Source organism: Chiloscyllium plagiosum, unplaced genomic scaffold (genome assembly GCF_037043375.1).
Source record: "Chiloscyllium plagiosum isolate Xiang-an unplaced genomic scaffold, Cpla_swu_hap1 HiC_scaffold_36, whole genome shotgun sequence".
Classification (NCBI taxonomy): Eukaryota; Metazoa; Chordata; class Chondrichthyes; order Orectolobiformes; family Hemiscylliidae; genus Chiloscyllium; species Chiloscyllium plagiosum.
The window spans coordinates 48,977,631-49,003,675 of NW_028270174.1; the positions used below are offsets into that span (position 1 = coordinate 48,977,631).

General features: G+C 40.0%; 1 protein-coding gene across 2 annotated transcripts in view; it reads left to right on the forward strand.

Annotated features, from left to right (window-relative positions):
• Window positions 1-26,045, forward strand: part of LOC122539310 (folliculin-interacting protein 2-like) — a 119,170-nt gene that overhangs the window by 72,095 nt on the left and 21,030 nt on the right. For both annotated transcript variants that reach the window (XM_043674008.2, XM_043674009.2), the window contains 6 exons: window positions 6,290-6,361; window positions 6,742-6,877; window positions 13,243-13,444; window positions 13,940-14,028; window positions 17,483-17,629; window positions 20,604-20,773. In XM_043674008.2, the coding sequence (XP_043529943.2) occupies window positions 6,290-6,361; window positions 6,742-6,877; window positions 13,243-13,444; window positions 13,940-14,028; window positions 17,483-17,629; window positions 20,604-20,773 (816 nt within the window). The remainder of the gene's footprint in view (window positions 1-6,289; window positions 6,362-6,741; window positions 6,878-13,242; window positions 13,445-13,939; window positions 14,029-17,482; window positions 17,630-20,603; window positions 20,774-26,045) is intronic.

The window sequence follows — 26,045 nt, forward strand, 5'->3', positions numbered from 1 at the left end:
CCTTCACTATCCTATCTACCTGTGACTCCACTTTCAAGGGATTATGAACCTGCACTCCAAGGTCTTTGTTCAGCAACACTCCCCAGGACCTTACCATTCGCATTTATCTAAATTAAACTCCTCCATCTGCAACTCCTCAGCCCATCTGATTAAGATCCCGTTGTACTCTGAAGTAACCTCCTTCGCTGTCCACTACACCTCCAATTTTGGTGTCATCTGCAGACTTACTAACTATGCCTCCTGTGTTCACATCCAAATCATTTATCTAAATAATAGAAAGCAGTGGACCCAGCACGGATTCTTGTGGCACACCGCTGGTCACAGGCCTCCAGTCTGAAAAGCAACCCTCCCACCACCACCACTCTGTCTTCTAACTTCAAGCCAGTTCTGTATCCAAATGGCTCGGAATTCTCTGGCTGTTTTCTGTTTGACTTGTGGTTCACAAAGGACCATAAATTCGACTGAGACTACACAGCAATAATAGGACAAACCAAACAGAGGGTAGCTAGAGAATTCCTAGAAGCCTGAGACTCAGCCACTGTTTCTAAAAATAAACACGTTGACCTAGACCAAATATACCGGCCACTGGAATTAACAAGCGGGAACAAAACTGAGTAAATTCCGAACACACCGTACAGCAGCGTTTCACAGGAGGCTCCATAGCAGAGGATGTCACCTAGAAAGGGGACGAAACGTCTGCAAACCAAATTTCCAGCTCAATGAACATTCCCATAACAACTATTATTGAGTTACTTTAAGAAATCAAGTATGAATATTTTTATAAAAAAGCTTTAACTGACTCTATTTAGCTCAAAAAGGTTTGAGTTCGCTGATTTCTGAGAATGTAATTGACCTTTTTTGTAAGCTCTTGATTCAAATTCTCTTTTGGTGAAAAGGGAACTGCAGCCAGATAAAATAGTTTTTGGTTTGGGTGAGAAGAGCCTGACAATTATTTAATTTAGATCTTAAATTTACTACCTACCAATTTGCTTCTTAAATGAGAATACAGTCTCTTCCTGAATCCTTTTTATGGATGGTGATCATTCTTTGTGATGAAATACTTCTCCAAATCTCTCTCAAATTTTGATTTACAACCAGATGCTTGTGCTGGTTCAGACAGCTGCTCTGATGTCTGAGAATTGTATGGCTGCAGCACGTTAGGGATGGAGAAAGGACAAGGCTGTTTTCTTTTAAAGAAAACTAAAATAAGGAATTTTAAAACTAAAGATATTAGTGGACCGGGGGACAGTGGTTAGGGAAGATGGGGCTGGTGCAATTTAGGATCCAGAATGATATGAATGAGCTCTCATTTGTATTTGATAGATGAAGGGAAGTTGGTCAGGAAACATGGAAACAATCAAAACACTAAGCATCAAAAGCATGGATGTCCATGGTGGGTAAGCTAAGAGAATGCAAAGTTGCAACATAGAAATAGGTATTGCCTGTGACAGGATTTGTAGTAGGTCCTTCAACATCAGACAGCTGCTAGAGAAGAATTCAAGTAATTGGTTTCTACAGGGGCCAAACACGTGATTTTGATCGTTTAAATGCTTAAAAGTTTTGCTCTTATTAATTATTTGACATTCAGAATCACCTGATAAATTGGAGACAGTGGAGAGTTTGAGAAAAGTGCTGGTGTAGTAGTTATACCAGTGAACATACAATACTGGACGTGTTCAAAGAATGTTGAATGAAGTTAAGAAATAGGAGCAGGTCAAGGACTAATTGTTACAATGCGGAGGCCGAACCCTTCTGTTCGTTAAAACCAAACACCCAGAAAAGCTCATCTGCCCTCGTAATCTGTTAAAATGAGTTCAATTCCCAACTCAGGCGACTGTGTGGAGTTTGCACATTCTCCCCGTGTCTGCGTGGGTTTCCTCCGGGTGCTCCGGTTTCCTCCCACAGTCACAAAGATGTGCGGGTCAGGTGAATTGGCCATGCTAAGTTCGTAGTGTTACGTTAAAAAGGGTAAATGTAGGGGTATGGGTGGGTTGCGCTTCGGCGGGTCCGTGTGGACTTGTTGGGCCGAAGGGCCTGTTTCCACACTGTAAGTAATCTAATCTAATCTAAAGTGAACAAAATTCTTTCGACTTTGTAACATTTAATTCTTTTGTGACTTCAGAGGTGCAGATGTTAAAGAGCCATAGCCCATGATTCTGTATATATAGACAGACCACTCTAAAGAGGCATTAGAGGAAGCTGGTAAGGTCAGCTATGTCAAAGGTTAAGGACATAAGTTGAAAAGGATGAGAAAAGATGGCTTCCCATGGTCTGTCATGTAGAATGCCATTGACTAAGTGTTGTTCTGGTGCTGGAGGAGAAAGTGAGGTCTGCAGATGCTGGAGATCAAAGTTGAAACTTTATTGCTGGAACAGCACAGCAGGTCAGGCAGCATCCAGAGAACAGGAGATTCGACGTTTCGGGCACAGGCCCTTCCTCAGGCCCTTCTGGTGCTGAGCAGAAATTTAATTTGGAGGATTCTGGCAATGTATTGCACGAAAGGTAGGCACAGGTTTGGAGTTCACAACTCAATTGAGGACTTTGGAGAAAAAAGGTGCCCTGTAGATGCGGCAGTACTTTGCATTCTCTCTCTCGCAGTTTTTCTAATTTATTGATAGATTCGGAGCATTGCTGGAAGGTAGCTTTTATTGACCATCTCTAATTGCCCTAAAGGTGGAAGTAAGCCTGTGTTGGACCTATTGCCCATTCTCAGCAATGTTCTGAGATTGTGATTTGTTGTTGGCCAATCATCATCCATTTGTATGATTCCATTCACTCCAGAATTTACCTAAGTTTCATTGACATCAATTTTTGTAAGGTTCCACAATGCCTCACTCAGTTAAATGCTTCCTTGATGTCCAGAGCAGTTATTGTCCCCTCACCCGTTGAATTCAGATCATTACTTCATGTTTGTACCTGTAAGTTGTGATAGGGCCACTTTTGTGGAAACCATGTGCTGTTAAAGCCCAGAGTTTGATTGGAATATATCAGAATTTAACATGCAGAATTTAACATATCAGAATTTAACATGGTGTGTACTACGTATCATCAAAATGAACGTGTTAATGTGCTTCCAAGTAATTCAACACATAGATGGATTTCCCATTTTACAACTCTGAAAAGTGAAGTCTTACGGGAACAAGCCTTAAAGATTCTGAAGGAATGGTATTTTACGATTCAGTGCTTATATCTGTTAGGACAGTAAACAAGATTTGAAATCCATTCTCAATATTGGATTTTCTAATTAAATGAGGGCTTTGAGATACACTTTGCTTAATTGAAATAATAGCTTTGTTGAAATAATTCAGCATTAATCTGTAATATTATACACTAATTACTCAAGTCTGCCAGTCCCACCATTCTGGATGGTGCTCTGCTGTAATTGTGTGCCGATCACAATTAAGTACAAACCACTGGCCGACCTACCTGCAAATGTTTATCATTTTGCCGTTTTATCTCCTTTACATTTTTTTAGTGCTGAATGACACAGGCAGAGAACATATTTATCAAAACGACCTGTTTTAATTTTTCGATCAAGTATTCCCAGCACGAGGTCAGGTGTGAAGCGATATCTACTTTATTGGTCTGTCCTAGGAGTAGCCATGGGCACCCACATGGAGTCCCCAGCTATGCCTGCCTCTTTGTCAGATATGTGGAATGGTCCATATTCCATAGTTACATTGGCACCATTCCCCACCTTTTTCCTCTGCTACATTGATGACTGTATCGGTGCCACCTCCAAAGGAGGTTGAACAGCTCATCAGCTTCTCGAACACCTTCCACTGTGACCTCCAAGTTCACCTGGACCATCTCAGATTTTCTGGACCTCTCCTCCGTCTCTGCCTGCAGTGATCGATATAACACTGACATCTACTTCAAACCCACGGACTCCCACAGCTACCTGGACTATACCTCCTCCCACCCCCATCTCTGTAATTCCTCCTTCTCTGCCGTATCTGCTCCCATAAGGAGCAATTCCACTCCAGGACATCCCAAGTGGCCTCCTGTTTGAAGGACTGCAATTTCCCCTCCCACATGATCAACAATGCCCTCCAGCCCATCCCCTCCACTTCCACTTCCCATACATCCGGCCTTGAACCCAACCCTCCAACAGCATCAAAGATAGAAAAACCCCTGGTTCTCATCTTCCAACCCATTAATCTCCAGATACAGTGCATTATCCTCTGCTATTTTCGCCACTTACAATCAGACCCTACCACCAGAGATACATTTCTTTCCCCACCCCTATCAGCATTCCGCAGAGACCATTGCCTTTGTGACTCCCTTGTTGGGTCCACGCAAGAGGTGTGAAGCCTACTCTCAACAACACCGCCCTCTTTCCCCCCCCCCCCCCCCCCCCAAAAAAAAAAACCTATATCCAAGGCCCCAAAGGATCCTTCCGGCAGAGATGTACCTGCACCTCCAATCACCTCATCTACTGTATCTGTTGCTCTCAATGTGGTCTCCTCTTCATTGGGGAGACAGGAAGCCAACTCACAGGGAACATCTCTGGGACACGGACCAAACAATCACATTGCCCTGTGGCCGACCACTTTAACTCTTTTGGAATATTCCGTTTAATTCTGGACTCCTTCCTATCGGAAAGATGTTGTGAAACTTGAAAGGGTTCAGAGAGGATTTACAACGATGTTGCCAAGGTTGGAGGATTTGAGCTGTAGGGAGACGTGATTAGGCTGGGGCTATTTTCCTTGAATCGTCTGAGGCGGAGGGGTAACCCAATAAAGGTTTATAAAATCATGAGGGGCATGGATAGGATAAATAGACAAGGTCTTTTTCCTGGGGTGGAGGAAATTCAGAACTAGAGGGCATAGGTTTAGGGTAAGAGGGGAAAGATATAAAAGAGACCTAAGGGGCACCTTTTTCACCCCAGAGGGTGGTAAGTGTATACAATGAGCTGCCAGAAAAAGTGGTGGAGGCGGGTACAATTGCAACATTTAAGAGGCATTTGGATGGGTATATGAATAGGAAGGATTTGGAGGAATATGAACCAGGAGCTGGCAGGTGAGACTAGATTGGGTTGGGATATCTGGTTGGCATGGGCGAGTTGGACCGAAGGGTCTGTTTCCATGCTGTACATCTCTATGACTATGACATGCAAGTCCTGGGCCCCCTCCACTGCCAAATCAAAGGCATCCGTCGCCTGGAGGAAGAAGACCCCAACCACATGGCATCAATGTCGATTTCACCAGCTTCCTCATCTCCTCTCGCCACCTTAACCAAAATCTCATCCCAGATCCAACACTCCAACTTGGAACTGCCCTTTTGAACTGTACTACCTGTCCACCTTCATTCCCACCTATCTGTTCCACCCTCCCTACCAACCTATCTCCATCACCCCCCCCCCCCACCACCTGCATCTACCTCTCTCCTTCCCACCTACCTTCCACTCCCCCCACCCCACCTTTCTATTTATCTCTCAGCCCCTCTCTCCCCCTCCCACCTGCTGATGAAGGGCTTATGCCTGAAACGCTGATTCTACTGTTCCTTGGATGCTGCCTGACCTGCTGTGCTTCTCGAGCGCCACACTTTTTGACTATGGTACGAGAAGCAATGCCACATTGAATCTGCAACTAAATGTCCTTTTTCTCAACATTTTATATCTTTCACCATTGTCTTTCCCTGTTGAATGTTGTTATCCCTAACAGGACTACATGACTAACTGTTGCATTTCCTCAGATCCCATTCTTGGTCAGAGTATACAGTTCTTCGACAGTTGTAACTGATTCCAGTTGTGCTATCCAATGATATTCATGGACTTTCATCTGTTATAGGGAAAAGGGATTTTTGCCATTCTGTTTGCTGTACTTTCTGTGAATGGGTTTGCTTTTTACAAAAACAGCTGCACTAAGAAGATATTGCACAGCTGGGCAACAGATTTTCAAAAGGAATAATGACTTGAACAGTATTGATTTAAGGTGGTGATACTACAGGGCAACAATACTGTATTCTCTGCACAGCGCAATTGCCATAGCACCTTGTGTAGCTGTGATATCTTGTGATTGCATTTTGGTTAGATGTATGCGTTGTAACTGAGACATTTGTGTTGTAAGAGTTTCAAGATTTAGGCCATTGTTCTAGAGGTATGGCTGTGTTACTGCTTATCATCACTTTATCTGCAATGATGCATCTGTGTTTGATCTAAAAATTTCATCTATAATTCTATCTATCATTGGATTAATTGCTACTTAGCTGCTGATAACAAAAGTGACTGACTAATGAGAATTTGATTTTGTGAAATTAGTGTCCTGATAGAACTTTCTATTTGCAGCTCATAGTACACCTGTGGATATGCCGAGTCGAGGTCAAAATGAAGATGGAGATAGTGGAATAGCACGGTCAGGTATTTATTGCGGTTTTTTTTCATATTAAGTTTAAGAAAATAGTCTAGTTGTCAACTAAAATATTAGATTATTTTCAAAACTACCAATTGTACTTGAAATATCAGCTTTTCACTAGGTTTACTTTTTCATAACTTTGAATTTCTTCTAGTTTTCATTTTTATGTTGTGTAAATTATCTCTGAAAGAACTTCCTGCTGTTTGAGATGGGAGGCTCCTAATTTTCATCATTTATTGGATTATTTTCTGTTTTAAACATTATATTGCTGCAGTTGAAAAAACAATTTGCCCTTGCCGTATCACTGTAAATTGTGCATTAGCTCTATAAAGCAGTCTGTGGTTGTGGTTCATAATGTTCTTTTGCATTTTGTTTTACCTTGCAGCATCCCTCAGTAGTCTGTTAATTACACCATACCCTTCTCCAAATTCCTCCTATTCCAGTAGCTGTGCCAGTAGTTTCCAGCGACGCTGGCGACGCAATCAGACTACCAGTCTTGAAAATGGCATTTTTCCAAGGTGGTAAGTTTAGAGTTTCTGATGTAATTTTGCATTCGTTGTGAAGAAATGAACTGGCAATGATAAATGGCAACTTAACATTTTTGTGAAGTAACTAAATTGGGAATGACATAATAAAGACATTTTATTTAAAATACCTACAAATTAGTGATGTTATTCAGAGTGCAGAAGTCTATAAGAATGCTGCAGAGGTATATAGTATTTCTGAACTGGCCAGTTTTAAAAATATCTAAGAATATGTGGAAATTGTGGATGTGAAATTGTATTCTGCTGCCTGGAAGTAATGTTACTAGAAAGTGTGATTTACTTGGTTCATAAAATAAACTGTGTAACACTAATGAAAATGAATCTTTGAGATACTGGAAAGCTGATTTAAGAATAATTTTAATCATATTGTGATTGCACTTGGTTGTCTGATCTAATACCTTTTTGTGACTCTAAAATTTGTTCTGATCCACTCCTATGAATCATAGTCATCATAGAATCCCTACAGTGGGGAAAGAGGCCATTTGGCTCTAAACGTCCACATTGACCCTCTGAAGAGTATCCCACCCACACCCATTTCCTGACCCCTATTACTTTTACATTTTCCCAGACTAATGTAAGTAACCTACACATCCCTGAACATTATGGGTAATTTAGCATGGTCAACCTGTATATCTTTGGATTGTGGGAGGAAACCCACGCAGACACAGGGAAAATGTGCAAACTCCACATAGTCGGCAGAGGCTGGAAATGAACCTGGGTCCTTGGCACTAAGGCAGCAGTGCTGACCACTGATCCACCGTGCCATCTTCATAACTGTCTTGATAACTTGCATTTTTACACCTTTTTGAAGTTATCAAAACAGCAATTCATAGAATAGTTACAGCACAGATTGGGACTGTTCAGCTCATTATAAAGTCTCTCTCAAATCTACTCTGCTAATTCTGCTCTCTTTCTCTTTTATGCCCTAAAAATATTTTTTCTCTTCAACCTCCCCTCCAATTCTCTAACAATTACTTGAATCTTTTCCCACCAGATTCTCTCCTTGTGATTCTAAAATGAAAGTAATTTTATGTGAACACTGGTTCTTTCGTTATTCATGTTCAATTGGTATCTTTTGGTTCTTAGCTGCTTCTGCCATTTGGAACAGTTTCTCACTTTCTACTGTCTATCCCCTCATTTGTAAGTTTTTTTTTGGTCATAATTTAATCCTCAAACCCTCCTAATTTGTTCACTTGAGATTTTATCCAATAAGGCAACAAGAGGCCATATGGTACAGTAACTCATGAAATTTTACTTCAGTTAAAACAATTCTTCTCAAAGCAGGGGAGTGATTTTACAGATATACTACATCTCTTGCTTGTTTAAGTTGGCGGTAGGTTGACACTTCGTTTATGGGTCTACTACTTAGCAAGATAACTTTGTCAAGTTTGAATGTGGTCAGCAAAAGCTACGACTACTTTGCTCTTCGCAAGAATAACCCACAGGATAATTAATTATATCCTTGTACTTGAGCTGAAATTAGGTGTGATTTATCACTAATTGGTTTGAGATGCATGGTTGTTACGACACTGGGTAAACCCTCTTGCTTAATCTAACCCTGCAACACAGAAAAGATGTATCCCGTGCAGTAATCTATGAAAAGTTGATAGGCCAAGAACTAGTTAAAGTAAAAGTAACAACTTTATTTCTTAAAGTATAACAGAATAATTAATTAAGCTATTTACAATTCCTTTCTCTCACCTATCTATACTTTCCCTTCTATAATACTAGTCTGATTTAAAACCCCCGATTTAAGATTTACCTAAATTCAACTTTTCAAAAACCAGCCAGATGTCAAATCTTCTCTGGGGTTTCTTTTTCACAGGTAACTGATTTGATGAAAGTACTTTTTTGAGAGAGCTTTTTTTTGGGCAGTCTTTTTACATGCTGGTGGCTTGGCAGCTCTCCTCTCAACTATTCAATTTTCCATGGTATTGGATTGGATTGTGTCATTAGCTTTTAAGATTGTCAGTATACTAAATTCAAACTGGATTGGAGTTTAGTATTTTTCGGGGTACAATTTAAACTGATTGGCCTAATTCGAATCTGTTTTGTCGTTTCCAGTCAACAAGCTACCCTAGCTACCCCAGTAGCTGGAGCACATGTTACATTGTATCTTTTTTTTCAGAACACTTGGTACTGTCAGGTAGTTTTTGCTAGCTTTTAACTCTTAAAGGTACAGTACACCCACATCTTCATAACATGATCAATCTCTCATTGGCTCTAAAGAATGATGGACATTTGACTGATGTCACCTCCCACTATCTCCTGACTGGTTCTTTGGAGTTGTCAATTATCCACCGACCCAACCTTTTTCTTTTAAGATTTTTTTCCTAAAGATGATAGCAATGTTCTGCTTACCTCCCTCTTTTCAGGTAAGAGGCATATGCTGTCAGGACCAAACAATTGATATTCTTGGGCTTACATCTCAAATCTCAATTATTTGGCAAAGTTCCCAGTCAGACACTTGTTTATTATTGACTATTTATGATTTGGAGGGGCCGGTGTTGGACTGGGACGTACAAAGTTAAAAATCACACAACACCAGGTTATAGTCCAACAGGTTTAATTGGAAGCACACTAGCTTTCAGAGCAATGCTCCATCATCAGGTGATAGTGGAGGGCTCAATCCTAACACAGAATTTATAGCAAAAATTTACAGCGTGATGTAACTGAAATTATACATTGAAAAATTGATTGTTAAGCCTTTCATCTGTTCGAATACAGTGATAGTTTCACTTCTTTTTCATGTGGAAATCACAAAACTTTTTTTTAAAAAGTTGCATTCTCGGGTTAATTGTTAACAATGGTGATAGCTAGACAATACGTTGAAGGTGTTGGCCCCCTGTGTTCTCTGTCTATGCCATGATGTTTAGATATTTTCTAATCTGAACAGTGAGATTAACAGAGTTTTACATAAATTCAAAACTTCGTTATCTCACTTTTTAGATTAGAATCAATCTAAACATCATGGCATAGACAGAGAACACAGGGGGCCAACACCTTCAACATATTGTCTAGCTATCACCATTGTTAACAGCTAACCCGAGAATGCAACTTTTTTAAAAAAAAGTTTTGTGATTTCCACATGAAAGAAGTGAAACTATCACTGTATTCGAACAGATGAAAGGTTTAACAGACAATCAATTTTTCAATGTATAATTTCAGTTACATCATACTGTAAATTTTTGCTATAAATTCTGTTAGGATTGAGCCCTCCACTATCATCTGATGAAGGAGCGATGCTCCAAAAGCTAGTGTGCTTCCAATTAAACCTGTTGGACTATAACCTGGTGTTGTGTGATTTTTAACATTGACCATTTAGACATCTTAGAGCACTGTTTTCCTTTTGTGTGGTGCTTGAATGTTTGGAAAGCATTTTATTTTAATTACAAAAATAAATAGAATCATCAAATTTTACAATACAGAAGGAGGCCATTCAATCCATCATATTGCTACTATCTTCTGCAAGAGCTACCCAGATTCTCCCATTTTCTAGCCATATCTCTGTAGCCCTCTAAATTAATCACCTTTCAAATATATAGTCAGCTCTTCTGAAACCTGGTATGGATTCTGTCTCCTTCACTTTCCCATTCTAAATCCTAACAATGGAATAAACAAGTTTCTCCTCGTATCACTCCTAGCTTGCTTGCTGGCAATTTTGAAATAGTGGCACCTAGGTTCTAAGTACTAACTGATGAAAACAGAATATCCTTTATACCTGTCAGAATTGTCATAATCTTAGACCATAAGACATGGGAGCGGAAGTAAGGCCATTCGGCCCATTGAGTCCACTCCGCCATTCAATCATGGCTGATGGGCATTCCAACTCCACTTACCCGCATTCTCCCCGTAGCCCTTAATTCCTTGTGACATCAAGAATTTATCAATCTCTGCCTTGAAGACATTTAGTGTCCCAACCTCCACTGCACTCAGCGGCAATGAATTCCACAGGCCCACCACTCTCTGACTGAAGAAATGTCTCCGCATTTCTGTTCTGAATTTACCCCCTCTAATTCTAAGGCTGTGTCCACAGGTTCTAGTCTCCTCGCCTAACGGAAACAATTTCCTAGCGTCCACTCTTTCCAAGCCATGTATTATCTTGTAAGTTTCTATTAGATCTCCCTTAATCTTCTAAACTCCAATGAATACAATCCCAGGATCCTCAGCCGTTCCTCATATGTTGGACCTACCATTCCAGGGATCATCTGTGTGAATCTCTGCTGGACACGCTCCAGTGCCAGTATGTCCTTCCTGAGGTGTGGTGACTAAAACTGGACACAGTACTCCAAATGGGGCCTAACCAGAGCTTTGTAAAAGTCTCAGTAGCACAACGGTGCTTTTATATTCCAACCCTGTTGAGATAAATGACACCCCACCCTCCCTCTTTTGCCCTCTCTGCTACATCCAAAGCTTAGTCCCATTAATGGAACCACCCCCACCTTACAATTTAAATCCTGTCCCGAACCACTTTTTATATGACTTTTGTCCAAAGTAATTTTGCCTTTGAATATTAGAGTAATAGAATAAATTTGGTCACCAACTCTAATATGTGAATAGACGTATCAGTGTCCCATGCCTTTAGATCTATGATAGCTACCTTTGTTGAAATCTTATACCAATTGAAGGCCTACAATAGGATGTGGCTCGGTTCTTTAACACTTTCTCAGGTTTCATAGTTTCCATTTGTCTTTTTTTAAAATTGTCAGCGACACCCACATGAAAGAAACAAAGATAGCATTTGTTACTGTCTCTAATTGACTGACTTTGGTAGCTTGCAGGCCAACTTCATAGGACAGTTATGAGTCAGTTACATTATTGGACTCTCATATAGGCCAGACCAAGTAAGGAATTTCCTTCTCCAATGGGCATTTGCGAGCCAGATTTGTAGTTTTTAAAAAAAAAAATCAGTGATTATAGACAGGATCTCCTTTCTGACCCTAATTTTATATTCTTGATTTATTAATTGAATAAATTGCACCAATTGCCATGGTGGGATTTGAACTCAAGACTGCAATGTTTCAATCTTGTCTTGTAGATTATAGTGTATAAAGTTGCTTATAAACCTCAAAACTACATAAAACAAATACAGAACATCACAAAGTAATAATAAAAGTGCAAAGTACTGCTTGTTAAAAAAAAATCGTTGTACAGGATGTAAAAAAGGGTGAAATTGTGAAATATTCTTAAGTCTGGTGATTGCATGAGGTTTGCATGCTTGCTGTGTTAGAACATCTTTAAAAATGCATGATCTTAATAAAGCTGCAACATGGGTACGAGTGGAATTTGTATGACGTTGAATCCATTCTGGATTTATTGAATCGACCCCTCCCCACCCGTAAAGTTTTTGTTACAAATTTCTGTTGAAATTGTTGCAACTTCTTGGTTGATGCAGATCTAAAAGATTAAGAATGACAAACTTAAATACATTTCGAATGTTACACATTATTATTGTTATTATCATCATCATGATCATCATCATCAGCAAGGTTGCTTATGATGTCTTGAATAGGGCTAACAAGCTGGGAGGATCTCAAATCTTGTAAGTATAGATATTAAATATAAATAAGGAAGACAGGTCCCCTTGGTCTTGTAACTGTAACTCGAAGACATTCTGGTATTATCTTGACTCTTTGCAACCCAATGGCACATTTCTTTGTCAAGTGAGGCTAAGGAGAGTCACTTGACATTAGAGTACTGAAATCTACGTTAGGTACACTTAAAGCTGAACAATATATTATATTAGTCAAGGAATATTCTTTTATTGTGTGATTATAACTAAACTTTAATCATGAAACATTAACTTCCTGACTAATGCTACAGCATTTTGAACACACTTTTTTTTACTTAAATTTTCCCTCCACCGTTTTTTGGCTTAGCTGCCCCAACTTCCCCATTCTATCCTTGTAACTCATTCCCAGAATCATTCTTCTTAATCTTGTTTGGACACTCCTAAAGCTTGTTGCTTAGAATGGACACACTATTCCATTTGAGATTGAACCAACGTTTTTTAAAGTTCCACCATAATGTCATTGCTTTTGTAATCTATAAAGTCTGGGATCCCAAATGCCATATTAATTGTTTTCTCAATCTGTCCTGCCGCCTTCAACTTGTGCCCCTGTCCCCCTTTGGTTCCTCTGCTCTATAAACCCTTGAGATTTGCATCCTTAATTATTTTCCTCACTCCTGGATGGAATATTTCATCGTATGCTTATGTCTAGGTCTTTGACTAAAAGTTGTGAGCCCCTACTTATTGCTAAACTGAATACCAAATTATGTGTATATTCATGTTTTCATAGTTGATTTTGGGTTTTATATTTAACATTTCCTTGTATTAAAAGGTCAGCTGAGGAGACTTTCAGTATGGCAGATGAAAGCTATGCTTCGAATCCTCAGATGGTCCGGAGGAAGAAGATTGCTGTTAGTGTTGTTTTCTCTCTGCCAGAGAAGGAAGAGGAAAACAGGACTTTCCAGGAGTTCTTCTTTTCACATTTTCCCCTCTTTGAGACTCATCTAAACAAACTAAAGAGTGCCATTGAGCAGGTAACATGCAATTATGATTTTATAATACTTTTATCAAAATCTATAAACTGTTTTGTGTTTAAGTCTGGTGATTTTTCTCAGGTTTGCTTGTTTGTCCTGTTAAAACTATTATAAAAATACATAATTTTAGTTGCAACATGGTACAAGTATAAAGTTGAATCCATTCTGCATTTATTGTATTGACCCCATCCCATCTTTTAGGTTTTATGAATTTCTGTTGAGATTTGTTTCAACTGCATTAGTCCTCAATCTGTGGAGCTGCCTGTAACTCCGAGGTTGCTACAACTAAAGCTAAGTTTAACAGGAAAATTTCTAGCATAGAGACCCCTTTGTGATTTGAAGTGAGGTTGGGCTGCATTGATAATGCAAATGACATCGTTTGACATTGTATTTATCCTGCAGAGGTTTGTGGGTGGATTTCCATTAATCAAAATTTTGAGTGCATGCTGTAATACAAGAGTTTAATGTACATTATTCTTTAAATTTTTTTGGTAGGCAATGATTTCCTGCAGAAAGATTGCAGAATCTAATCAGAGAGTGCAGATTTACATCAGCCAGGTAATGGACAGCCTGGGAGAATTCAGGTGAGATATGAAGAGATTTGTGTAGTTTTGTTCTTCTGTATTTAGAGTCCTCAAGATATACAGCACGGAAACAGACCCTTTTGATCCAACTCATCCATGCCGACCATATATTCTAACCTAATGGCGCAGCACGGTGACTCAATGGTTAGCATTGTTGCCTCACAGCACCAGGGACCTGGGTTTGATTCCAGCCTTGAGCTGTCTGTGTGGAGTTTGCACATTCTCTCCGTGTTTACGTGGGTTTCATCCCACGGTCTGAAGATGTGCAGGTCAGGTGAATTGGCCATGGTAAATTGCCCATAGTGTTCGGTGCATTAGTTAGAGGGAAATGGGTCTGGGTGGGTTACTCTTCGGAGGGTTGGTGTGGACTTGTTGGGCCAAAGGGCCTGTTTCCACACTAAGAAATCTGATCTAATCTAGTCCCATTTGCCAGCACTTGGCCCATATCCCTCAACCCTTGTTATTCATATTCCCATCCAGATGCCTTTTAAATGCTGTAATTGTACCAGCCGCCACCACTTCCCCAGGCAGCTCATTCCATATATGCACCACCATTTGCGTGTGAAATGTTGTCCCTTTGGTCTCTTTTATATCTTTCCCCTCTCACCCTAAACCTATACCCTCTAGTTCTGGACTCCCAGCCCCAGGGAAAAGACCTTGTCTATTTACTCTATCCATGCACCTCGTGATTTTATAAACCTCTAAGGTCATCCCTCAGCCTCCGACACTCCTGGGAAAACAGCCCCAACCTATTCAGCCTCTCCCTATAGCTCCAAACAGGGTAACGTCTTTTCTGAATCCTTTCAAGTTTCACAACATAATCCTGATAGGAGGGAGACCAAAATTGCTCACAATATTCCAAAAGTGGCCTAACCAATGTCCACAACATGACCTCCCAGCTCTTTTACTCTATGCTGTGACCAATAAAGGAAAGCATACCAAACACCGCCGTCGCTGTGCTATCTACCTGCACTCCAAGGTTTTTTTGTTCAGCAACAACCCCCTCAGGACTTTCCCATTAATTGTATAAGTCCTGCCCTGATTTGCCTTTCCAAAATGTAACACCTCACATTTATCTAAATTCAACTCTATCTGTTACTCCTTGGCCTGCTGCCTCTTCTATTTTTCCAACTTCTTGCCATTGCTGCAACTGTTATCTGGGACGGTTGATTGCTACATGTATTAGTACTGAGATTCCTTTCATTGAAGCGTCCATTATTGCAATATTAATAATGTTAAAAGCCAATTTGTAAATAGCCTTTTAATTACATTTGGCATTCTCTGGAGTCTGGCTGTTCCCTTACCTTGATCAAAATAATGTAATATTCATATATGCTATTTGCCTGAATTACCTGGAGAACTATTTAAAAAAGACATTTTTAGAATAATTTCCAAACTGGAGGTCAGATGTTACAGCAGGGCCAAGATTGGTTATCCCATGACCCATACTTATCTTACCTTGGGTTCCCTGTTTGCATCCTTTCAATTAAGTTTTCATGCTAACACAAGAACTCTTATCAAGATCAACACTGCTATAATCAGTGGCGATGACGTCAGTGAGGCAGGTCCAGTGGTGAAATATGGTGCCTGATTGTTGGTTGGGTTAGTCTCTAGCTGTGGCGGAAGGGTATCGCAGTGACATCGAGGTGGGCCAAGCAGCAAGAGACAGCATATCTGACTTTAGTTAGTCCGGCGCAGAATACTGCGTGGCAGTGGATGAGGAGTATCAGCCCAGTGGCAAAAGATGGCACCTGAGGACCAACGAGTTCATCAGTTGGTTCCAGTATAGATAGCGATGGAGGAGGGCTGGCAGCTCAGGTGTTGTTGACTATGAGCTGGCTCAGGACTGATGGACTCTCTCTTTTTAAGCTATATCTTTTTTCCCCTCATTCTTAAATTATTCAAAATGGCACCATATCATGGCAACGAATGAAAGTTTTTTTCACTATTTTTTCTTGTATTAGATTAGATTAGATTACAGATTACATTACAGTGTGGAAACAGGCCCTTCGGCCCAACAAGTCCACACCGACCCACCGAAGCGCAACCCACCCATACCCCTACATTTACTCCTTACCGAACACTACGGGCAATTTAGCATGGCCAATTCACCTGACCTGCACATCTTTGGACGGTGAGAGGAAACCGGACCACCTGGAGGAAACCCATGCAGACATGGGGAGAACGTGCAAACTCCACACAGTCAGTCGCCTGAGGCGGGAATTGAACCCAGGTCTCAGGCACTGTGAGGCAGCAGTGCTAACCACTGTGCCACCGTGCTGCCCACAAAATTCTTACCATAAAATATGCAGGACAATAAAACATTCATTAATCATGCATCAAACATGACTTTGATGAAAGTAAATTATTTCTACTCCACTTTTTGATCTCTCTGAGCTTTTGGTATTATTTACTCTCCATCTCTTTTACCATTCCACCTTGTTCAGCAGGTTAGGACTGCCCGTATTTGGCTCCATTCTTATCTGTTTAGTTTTAGCCAGAGAATTATATGGCTTCTCTTTCTGTTCACGCACCTTTTGTCTCTTGTAAGAATCTGGTCAAGCCAAGGACTCACTTTTTTTTCTTCTTATCACCCTCCAACTTGAATTGTCAGCATTGAGTATTTCTGCACATCCATTCCCTGGTCTTGCTGTTCCATCCCTCCTGGAAAACATACCAGTATAGTTTATTTCGTCACTTCTCATCTTGTCTAATTGAATTACTTCAGTGTTATTTACACTAAATTTACCCATTTTCACCACTGTCTTCCTCATATATATTGCTATCTTTTTCAATGTTTGCTACTCAAGTCTTAAAATCTCATCAACTTAATAATTTTAGAACTTGAACACTTCTTCTTTCTAGGTTTTTTACCCACCCCAACACACCCAGGCCCTGTGATGACATTGGCTGCTTTCAACACAGCCAACCCATTTTCACCTCCTTATGGGCTCCATCTCTGCCTATGCTCGCTCTCACGCACTCACATCATTCTGTGATCAGTCGTGTTTATGAAACGTTTACAAAACATAGAACTGATAGCTACTGAAATCTTTTGTATTACATAAAATAGCTATTTTATGTTGCACTGTATTTTCTAAATATGAATTTAAAACTTCCTGTGCTCGCCCTGACATGATCTTCCATCAGCAAAGAGCAAGTACCAAGGTTGTTGGATTAGTGATACAGCCTGTGTACCGTACAAGTTACTTCAATCTATTACGTTAAAGTCAAAAATAATTTAAGTTAAACGTTAACATTTTATTGTGCATAAACTTTTAAGAATAATTTTGCAAATAACATTTGAAATTGTTGAAAGTACTTGTTTGCTTTATGATCTACACTTCTGTACATATGTTGCAACTAATTAAACTAATTATAGGTTATATATAACATTCAGTGGCTGGAAAATGCTTTTAAGGAGTAGTTAATTTTTAAATTGTTTTCTCTGCAGGGCCACTGTATACAAGCTTTACACAGTCCCAAGGATCACAGAGCCTGCATGGCTTACAATGATGTTCAATGCATCAGAGAAGAACAGGCTATGCCGCTGCTTTATCAGAGATTTCACCTTGCTGATCGAACATATGTCAAAGAATCAGTATGTATATGGTCATCTTTAGAATGTTTAAATAAACTTCATACTTATCATTTTTGACTGACAAAGTTCAATTTTAATAATGGTAGACACTTCCAGACAAACTCGTGTGTTCTTCATTTGTAGCAACTTCTGCTGTCTTATTCCTATAAAGTTACAGTATTGAACTATATTCATTTGAAGCATTTAGATTTTCTCTCCAGGCAACAGCATATTAAATTCATTCATAGGATATGGGCATCACTGGCAAAGCTAGCATTTATTGCTAACTTCACATCCCTTCTTAAATACTTAAAAATGGTGAATGTTCTTCCATAGCGCTATTAGGAAATTCTGTGGTTTTTGCACCAGCGATAATGAAATGGCAGCATGTTTCCAAGATTGGATGGAAGGAAAGCATGTAACTGATTCCATATGCTTACCACCTCCAACTTTAGTGGTAGAAGCTGCACATTTGGAAGGTGCTATCAAAGGAGATTTCAAAGGCAACTTTGTAGATAGCACATACTGCTGCCATTGTGCCTGTGCTAAAAGAATTGAAGCTTTACGGTGGCAGTTAGGATGCTGATCACTCAAGTTGATTTTTGTCCTGGATTGTTTCAGCTGCATTTTAAAGCACAATTTAGAGGTGCACTTGGTAATTGGAGAGTGTTTCATTGCAGCCAAAATTGTCCAACCATCTACAAGGCCCAAGTCAGAAGAGTGGATAGGTGGGTCAATCACCTCAGCCTATCCAACCTCTGACCTACTCTCATACAGCAGATATTTATGCTTCTGGTCAATGGTGTACCCCTCCCCTGCACTTTGAGGTCAGCATGGTAAATGCCATTGAGTGTCATCAGATGATTGTTAGATTCTTCATTTTTGGAAATGGCCTTTATCAGCCCAAATCCTACATATTCTTTCGGTCTTTTCTCCTTGTAACAACGAAATGCTTTAGTATCTAAGAAGTTATGAATGGTACAGAATTCTTTGAAGGTTACTGTAAACAACACACTGATTGCTTTAAAGTGTAAGTTCATTGAATGAGTTATTTAATCTAAAGTTGTAGATTCACCAGGTTAGCATTCATGTTTAGATATCTGATGCTATTCTGACCTGATCTGTGAACCAGTGTCGTCGTTGAACCACGGTGGCCCCTTTTCTTACCAGTACCATTTGTAATAAGGAATGTGCTAGACATTGAGAAAAGAAATCATGATAAAAATCAATTTTGCGTTGATTGCACCCATTGAAAACCAGTTCTTAGCTGCTAGATCAGTCAGGATCTCCACATAATGGACATGCCACAAACTATGAATGGTATTCATGATGTGGTGAAATGTTTCTACAAGGGCTATCAATGCTGTTGCAGACAAACCTTTGAGAACCTTTTTTCATATTTGCTTATTGGTTCTTTCACCACCTGGTCAGTTATGTCATCTAGAATTTAACCATCTCGGTGAAGTTATCCAGCCATCCATGATGATGGGCTTGGAAGTCCTCTGATAGTAGAATCCTTAATTTTTCTGCCCTCAACATTTTTTTCAAGTGGTAGCCAGCATGAAGGAGCACTGATCTAATCGGTCAACTGAAGGCAATAGAGGGTGATCAGCAGGATGTTTCCTTGCTGTACAAATAGTGAACTGGAATATTTAACACGTTCTTTCTTGAATAGCTTCAAATGGAGGTTTTTTTTTTGAAAGGGGGTGGTTTGTAGAACACTGAAATCTGAGCACATATAGACCATTTATCTATCATGCCCACACCCACCATATTTTTGTGACTTTCACAGTTATAGAGTCCTAGAGATGTACAGCATGGAAACAGACCCTTCGGTCCAACCCGTCCATGCCGACCAGATATCCCAACTCAATCGAGTCCCAACTGCCAGCACCTGGCCCATATCCCTCCAAACCCTTCCTATTCATATATCCATCCAAATGCCTCTTAAATGTTGCAATTGTACCAGCCTCCACCACTTCCTCTGGCAGCTCATTCCATACACGTACCACCCTCTGTGTGGAAAAAGTTGCCCTTTAGGTCTCTTTTATATCTTTCCCCTCTCACCCTAAACCTATGCCCTCTAGTTCTGGACTCCCCAACCCCAGGGAAAAGACTTTGTCTATTTATCCTATCCACGCCCCTCATAATTTTGTAAACCTCTATAAGGTCACCCCTCAGCCTTCGACGCTCCAGGGAAAACAGCCCCATCCCGTTCAGCCTCTCCCCATAGCTCAAATCCTCCAAGCCTGGCAGCATCCTTGTAAATCTTTTCTGAACCCTTTCAAGTTTCACATCTTTCTGATGGGAAGGATACCAAAATTGCACACAATATTCCAACAGTAGCCGAACTGATGACGTGTACAGCTGCAACATGACTTCCCACCTTCTGTACTCAATACTCTGACCAATAAAGGAAAGCATACCAAATGCTGCCTTCACTATCCTGTCTACCTGTAACTCTACTTTCAAGGAGCTATGAACCTGCACTCCAAGGTCTTTGTTCAGCAACACTCCCTAGAACCTTACCATTACGTGTATAAGTTATTGTGTCTTTGATTCTAATTCCCTGCCTTTTCTATATACCCTGAAAAATATGTATTTTATGAAGTACTTCCCTTTTTTAAATCCATTACTAGCTTGAAGTCGAATTTCCTTGAGCAAAAAACTTTGAAAATTTATTACTCTTTGTGCAAATATTGTTTTTTCTCTCAACGCAGAGTGCTTGTACTGGATTTGACTACTGAAGGAAAAAGTAGTCCTTTGCCATTCTGAATATATTGAAGCATAAAACTTGGTTAGATTTTCCCTTTTAACTTTCTCATCTTTGAGAATACGAATTTACTCGATCTTAACATTGCAGGAGCTATATTTCTAGGATGCCTCACTGTGATGCCATGTTCTGTTGTCACCTGTCACAGTATTAGAGAAGTTTACTGGTTGTTATGATTAGATGATTTTCAAAGATTTTATTACTTTTCTCCCATAACTTTAGATTCTTTTCAGCATTGCTAACAGCTGTGCTAACGTATCACCTAGCCTGGGTTCCCACAGTTATGCCGAATGACCACCCTCCTATAAAGGCATTTTATGAGAAACGTGCATCCCAGAATGTGAACCTTTTGGGCAAATCACATCCGTACAATCCTCTCTGGGCACAACTTGGTAAGGTTCATTGATTTGTTTCATATTTGAATACTTTGGGTGATTTTAGAACTGTTTTTGCAAATGGAAGGTAAGGATGAATCTGCGTCCTTTGTTAAAATAATGAACTGTTCTGATTAAAAGGAAGGAATGTATAGTTCAACATAGCTTCCCTGCTCTTGTACCTTGTCACTATTACTAATGCCTCAGAAACTGTATGCTTTCATAACTTTTCTGCAACAGTTCTGCCACCTTTTAATCATGTATGTACATTAATTGTCAAATATAATTCTGCTCCTTTTAGTACTCTTTAGTTTGTACTATCCATTTTATGTTGTCACTTCTCTATATTGAATTTCATCTACTGCCTATCTACCCATTTCACTAGTTGTTAATATCCTTTCAAAGTTCTATCCTTCTCAGTTTACAATTTTCTCAAATTTTGGAATTATTTCCTGCATTCAAAGATCTAGATCATTTTATACATGCATATATCAGGAAAGACAAGGGACTCGACACTGACCCCTGAAGAGCTCAACTATAAACCTCCAGTCTGAAGAGTGTTCATAAACCATTACTATTTCCTATCTCTCAGCCAAGTTTGTTCCACGTTGCTACAGTCTTGTCTACTTCATGAGCTTCTTAAGTCTACTGTACCAAACACCTTATGGAAATGCATGTGCACCACATCAATTGCATTACACTCTATTACTTTGTTGGAAAACTTCAGAGTTAATTTATAACGTGGTTTTCCCTAAAGAAAACCATGCTGGTTCTTCTAACTAATACACTCCTCCATCTGACTTAATTCTATTCAGAATTATTGTTCCTGGAAGTTTCCTGGATTATTGAAGCTGAATTCTGTTCTGCAGTTGTTGGGTCTATCCTAGCTTTTTGAACAATGACATATTTGCAGTGCTTTATCCTCTGTGCAGGTCTACATTGACAATTGACAATGTTTACATTGTTGCTGTTTAGGTTAGCTTTTAATTCCAGATTTTCATTGAATTTAAATTCTATTAGTTTTGTTGAGTGTAAGTCTCTGAACAGCTAGTCCAGTAATGTTACTACCGTGTCACTGCTATCCTTCAATGTCATAGAGTGCATTTCATCTGGTCCAAAAGCTTATCAGTTATTTCTGTTGTTAGTTTTGAACCCTTCTAATAAGGATTTCCTTCTCTGTCACCATAACATATGTGACATCTTCCTTGATTTAAAAGCCCATGCAAAATATTAATTTCTTTAAAAGCCCATGCAAAATATTAATTTCATATCTGTCATATCCCCGGCCTCCACATGAGTTATTTTGATTCCTAACTAATCCTTTCTACTTTCTACTATCCCTTCACGATATATCTGTGAAGACTTTGCAATTCCTGTTTGATAATCTCTTCTCATCCTTCCTTACTTTTCTAGTTTGCATTCCTTCTGCATATTTTGTATTCAGTTTGATTTTCAGTTGTATTTTTCTACCTGACATCTTGTCATAAGCACATATTAAAGTTATTTATCTTAATTTCTATTTTCTTTTTCATTCAAGGAGTTCGGGATTTGTTTGCCCTGCTTTTCCCTTTTGAGGGAATATACCTTGACTGTGTCTGAACAATTTATTTGAAGTTGATCCATCAGTCAGCTACAGTTTTCCCATGAGCCTTAGGCTCCAGTCTATCTGGCGTTGCTCCATTCTTGCAGAAAGGGAGGACTGTAGATGCTGGAGAGTCAGAGTTGATAAAGCACGGCACTGGAAAAAGCACAGCAGATCAGGCAATATCTGAGGAGCAAGAGAATCCATGTTTTGGACATAACCCTTCAAAGAAACATTTGACTGACTTGTTCCTAGAATGCTGCTTGACCTGCTTTGCCTGTTTTGCTTCATTCTTGCCCCATTAAATTGGCTTTCTTCTGTCCACTGAATGTTTCCCTACAGATACTTTTTTTTCTTCTTCTTGGACCACCTCGTTCCCAAGAACCAAGTTTAGCAGTTCTTGATTCTTGTTAGATTGGACATATCTTGCTATTGGATACTGTCATATATTAGAGTTGACCTACATTGGGACAGTGCCTGTTAAAGAGGTTAGTCATACAAGTCAGTCATCAGCCATGTTGCAGGCTTATTCAGGCTTGTTCGTGAACTTTTTAAGAGTGTACAACTTCAGATTAAAGCCTCCTTGCTGGTTTGCAGCAAATGTTAAGTTCGTATGTTCTTTAATTCTACTGGAGCCTAGTAACTGCCCTGTATGAGATAGATATAAACCCTGAACATAAGAATGCTTGCTCCTTTCTGTCCATTACACTACCACTAACCCAGTCTATATTTGGGTAATTAAAGTCCGCCCTCCATTATAACTATTCGATGCATGCAACTCTTTGATTGCAGAAGGAAATCTTTACCATAACTTGCTGGTCTGTAGACTACAACAAGCAATATAATTGCACCCCTCCTTTGATCCTTAGCTCTAACCAAATCCATTCCGTCCTTGAACCCTCTTAGATATCCTCTTTCTGCAACATTGTAATGATCTCCTTCGTCAAGACTGCCACCACTCCTCCTTGTCTTTCATTCCTATCTTTCCTGAACACCCTGTATTTAACACAGTCCTGCCCTTCCTTCAGACAGGTCTCTGTTATCGCTGCAACATAATTTCACATAACACCATAAGAGCAGAAATTAAGCCATTCAGTCCATCGGGTCTGCTCCGCCATTCAATCATGGCTGATAAGTTTCTCAATCCCATTCTCCTGCATTCTCCCTGTAACCCTTAATCTCCTTGATACTCAAGAACCTATCCATCTCCGTCTAAAATATGCTCAATGACCTGGCCTCCACAGCCTTCTGTGGCAATCATTTACATCGATTCACCACTCTCTGGTTGAAGAAGTTTCTCTTTACCTCCCGTTGTAAAATATCTTCCCTTTACTCTAAGGATATGCACTCTGGTCCTAATCTCTCCTATTGATAGGAACATCTTCCCAACATCTACTCTGTCCAGGCCATTCAGTATTCTGTATGTTTCAATTAGATCCCACCCCGCCACCATCCTTTTAAACTCCCAAGTATAAACCCAGAGTCCTCAAAAGTCCGTCAATGTTAAGCTTTTTATTCCTGGGACCATTCTCTTGAAACTCCTCTGAACACGCTCCAGAGCCAGTATATCCTTCCTGAGATGAGGCCCAAAACTGTACCCAGTATGGTCTGATCAGAGGCTTAACCTCTTGAAGTACATTCCTGACTTTACATTTAAGTCCTCTTTAAATAGTAAATGCTATCACTGCATTTGCCTTCCTAACTACTGACTCAACTTGCAAGTTGACCTTTAGAGAATCTTAGATGAGCACTCCCAAGTCTCTTTGCACTTCAGACTTCTGAATTTTCTCCCCATTTAGAAAATAACCCAAACCTCTATTCTTTCTACCAAAGTGCATGACTTCACACTTTCGCACGTTGTACTCTATCTACCACTTCCTTGCCCATTCTCCTAACATGTCCAAATCCTTCTGCAGCCTCAATGCTTGTCAACCTGTGTCTTTAAATCACATTCAAATATGTGCTGTGCACCCTAATTTAGAATGTTTTAATTTCTCCCTTACTTCAGCTCCACCTTTTGTAAATCTGTTTTCTAGTGCTATCTGTGTCTCCCTGGATTTTGTGTATCCTGGTATTCCTTTCTAATATTCTGTCCTGGTTCCATACCCCAGCGTAGTTAGTTTTGAGCTCCTGCACAAGAGTTCAGTCCTTGCTCTGTTCAGTGCAACCCATCCAGCTTGTACAAGGCCCACCTTCCTCCGAGCTCGTCCCAGTATCCCAGAAATTTCAGCCCCCCCTCTTGCAGTGTCTTTGCATCTGTGCGTTCATCTGTTTTATCCTCCTATTTCCTTATGCACTTGTGCAGTTTATTGCGACTCTTCTGGCGATGATTGCTTTTGAAATCCTGTTTGCTAATGTTCACCTAAATTCTGACTCGAGGATTAAGCTCTCCTTCTGATGTATATTGTTGGTACCAATGTGGAGCACAATGTCTGGCTGGTCACCTCCCAAAACAAAGTCCAGAAGCCACCTTGTTAATATTCTTGACCCTGATGCCAGGCAGGTAAACCATCTAAGATTCATGTCAGTAACTGCAGAAACACCTATCTGTTCCCCAATCTAATGAACCCTCCACTCTTTTTTTTTTTTTAATTCTCCTCCATTCCCAATTTACAACTTATGGTACTATGGGGTTGAGAGTATTTAAGCCTCAGACACTGAATTCTGTGGCATGTGACAGAACTCACTTCTTGGATCTACGGAATGGATTGAGATTTGTGTTTTTGTTGTAGTGAGTAGGGATATTTAGGAATTTTTTCGAAACTATCCTTGTCTCTGAAGTGCATTTCATTGGGTAGGCATGATTAATTGGGCTTTTTCCCAAAACGTCTATTTTCCTGCTCGGATGCTGCCTGACCTGCTGTGTTTTTCCAGCACCACACTCTCAACTCTATCTCCAGCATCAGCACTCCTCACTTTTGCCGTGATTAATTTGGTAGCTACCTGATGAAGGAGCAGCACGCTGAAAGCTAGTACTTCCAAATAAAGCTGTTGGACTATAACGTGGTGTTGTGTAATTTTTAACTTTGTCCCGCCCCAGTCCAATACAGGCACCTCCTCGTGTTTTATGCAAATTACCAGTTGTGTGCAGCAACTACTAATTTCTAATGATAAAATACTGACCCCTCCATCTCCACCCCCATTCACCTATTGTACTTTTTTTTTGCGACCTTCTCCCCAGCCCCCCCCCCCCCCCCCCATTTATCTCTCCAACCTGGACGCTCCCTGCCTCTATTCCTGATGAAGGGCTTTTGCCCAAAATATCGATTTTCCTGCTCCTTGGATGCTGCCTGACCTGCTGTGCTTTTCCAGCACCACTCTAATCTAAACCACGGATTTTTAAAATGTGAACTGCAAAGGGATTTTGCTTATTAAAAGCAATTGCAGTGATGCCAATCTCATGTATTCAATACAGAAACACCAAATTCAAAATTTGAGTTTCTCCGTTGAGTTTTAAAATCCTGTCCATGTGTAAAGACAGGAGTTGTACTTTGTTTTGGCAGAGTCAGGTAATTATCTAACGTTTTAGAAGAAAAGGATACACTTAAAGGAGCAACGGTAGCACTTGGACACAGCCAGCTGGAACTAGAGAGAAAACAGATAGTGGGCTTAAATCCAAAAGACATTGGTTGAGAGATGTGGAACTGTCGCAAGAGTTGAGATTGTAATGTTGGAAAAGTGGAATTTGCCCTTTTTTGTTTAAAGAAA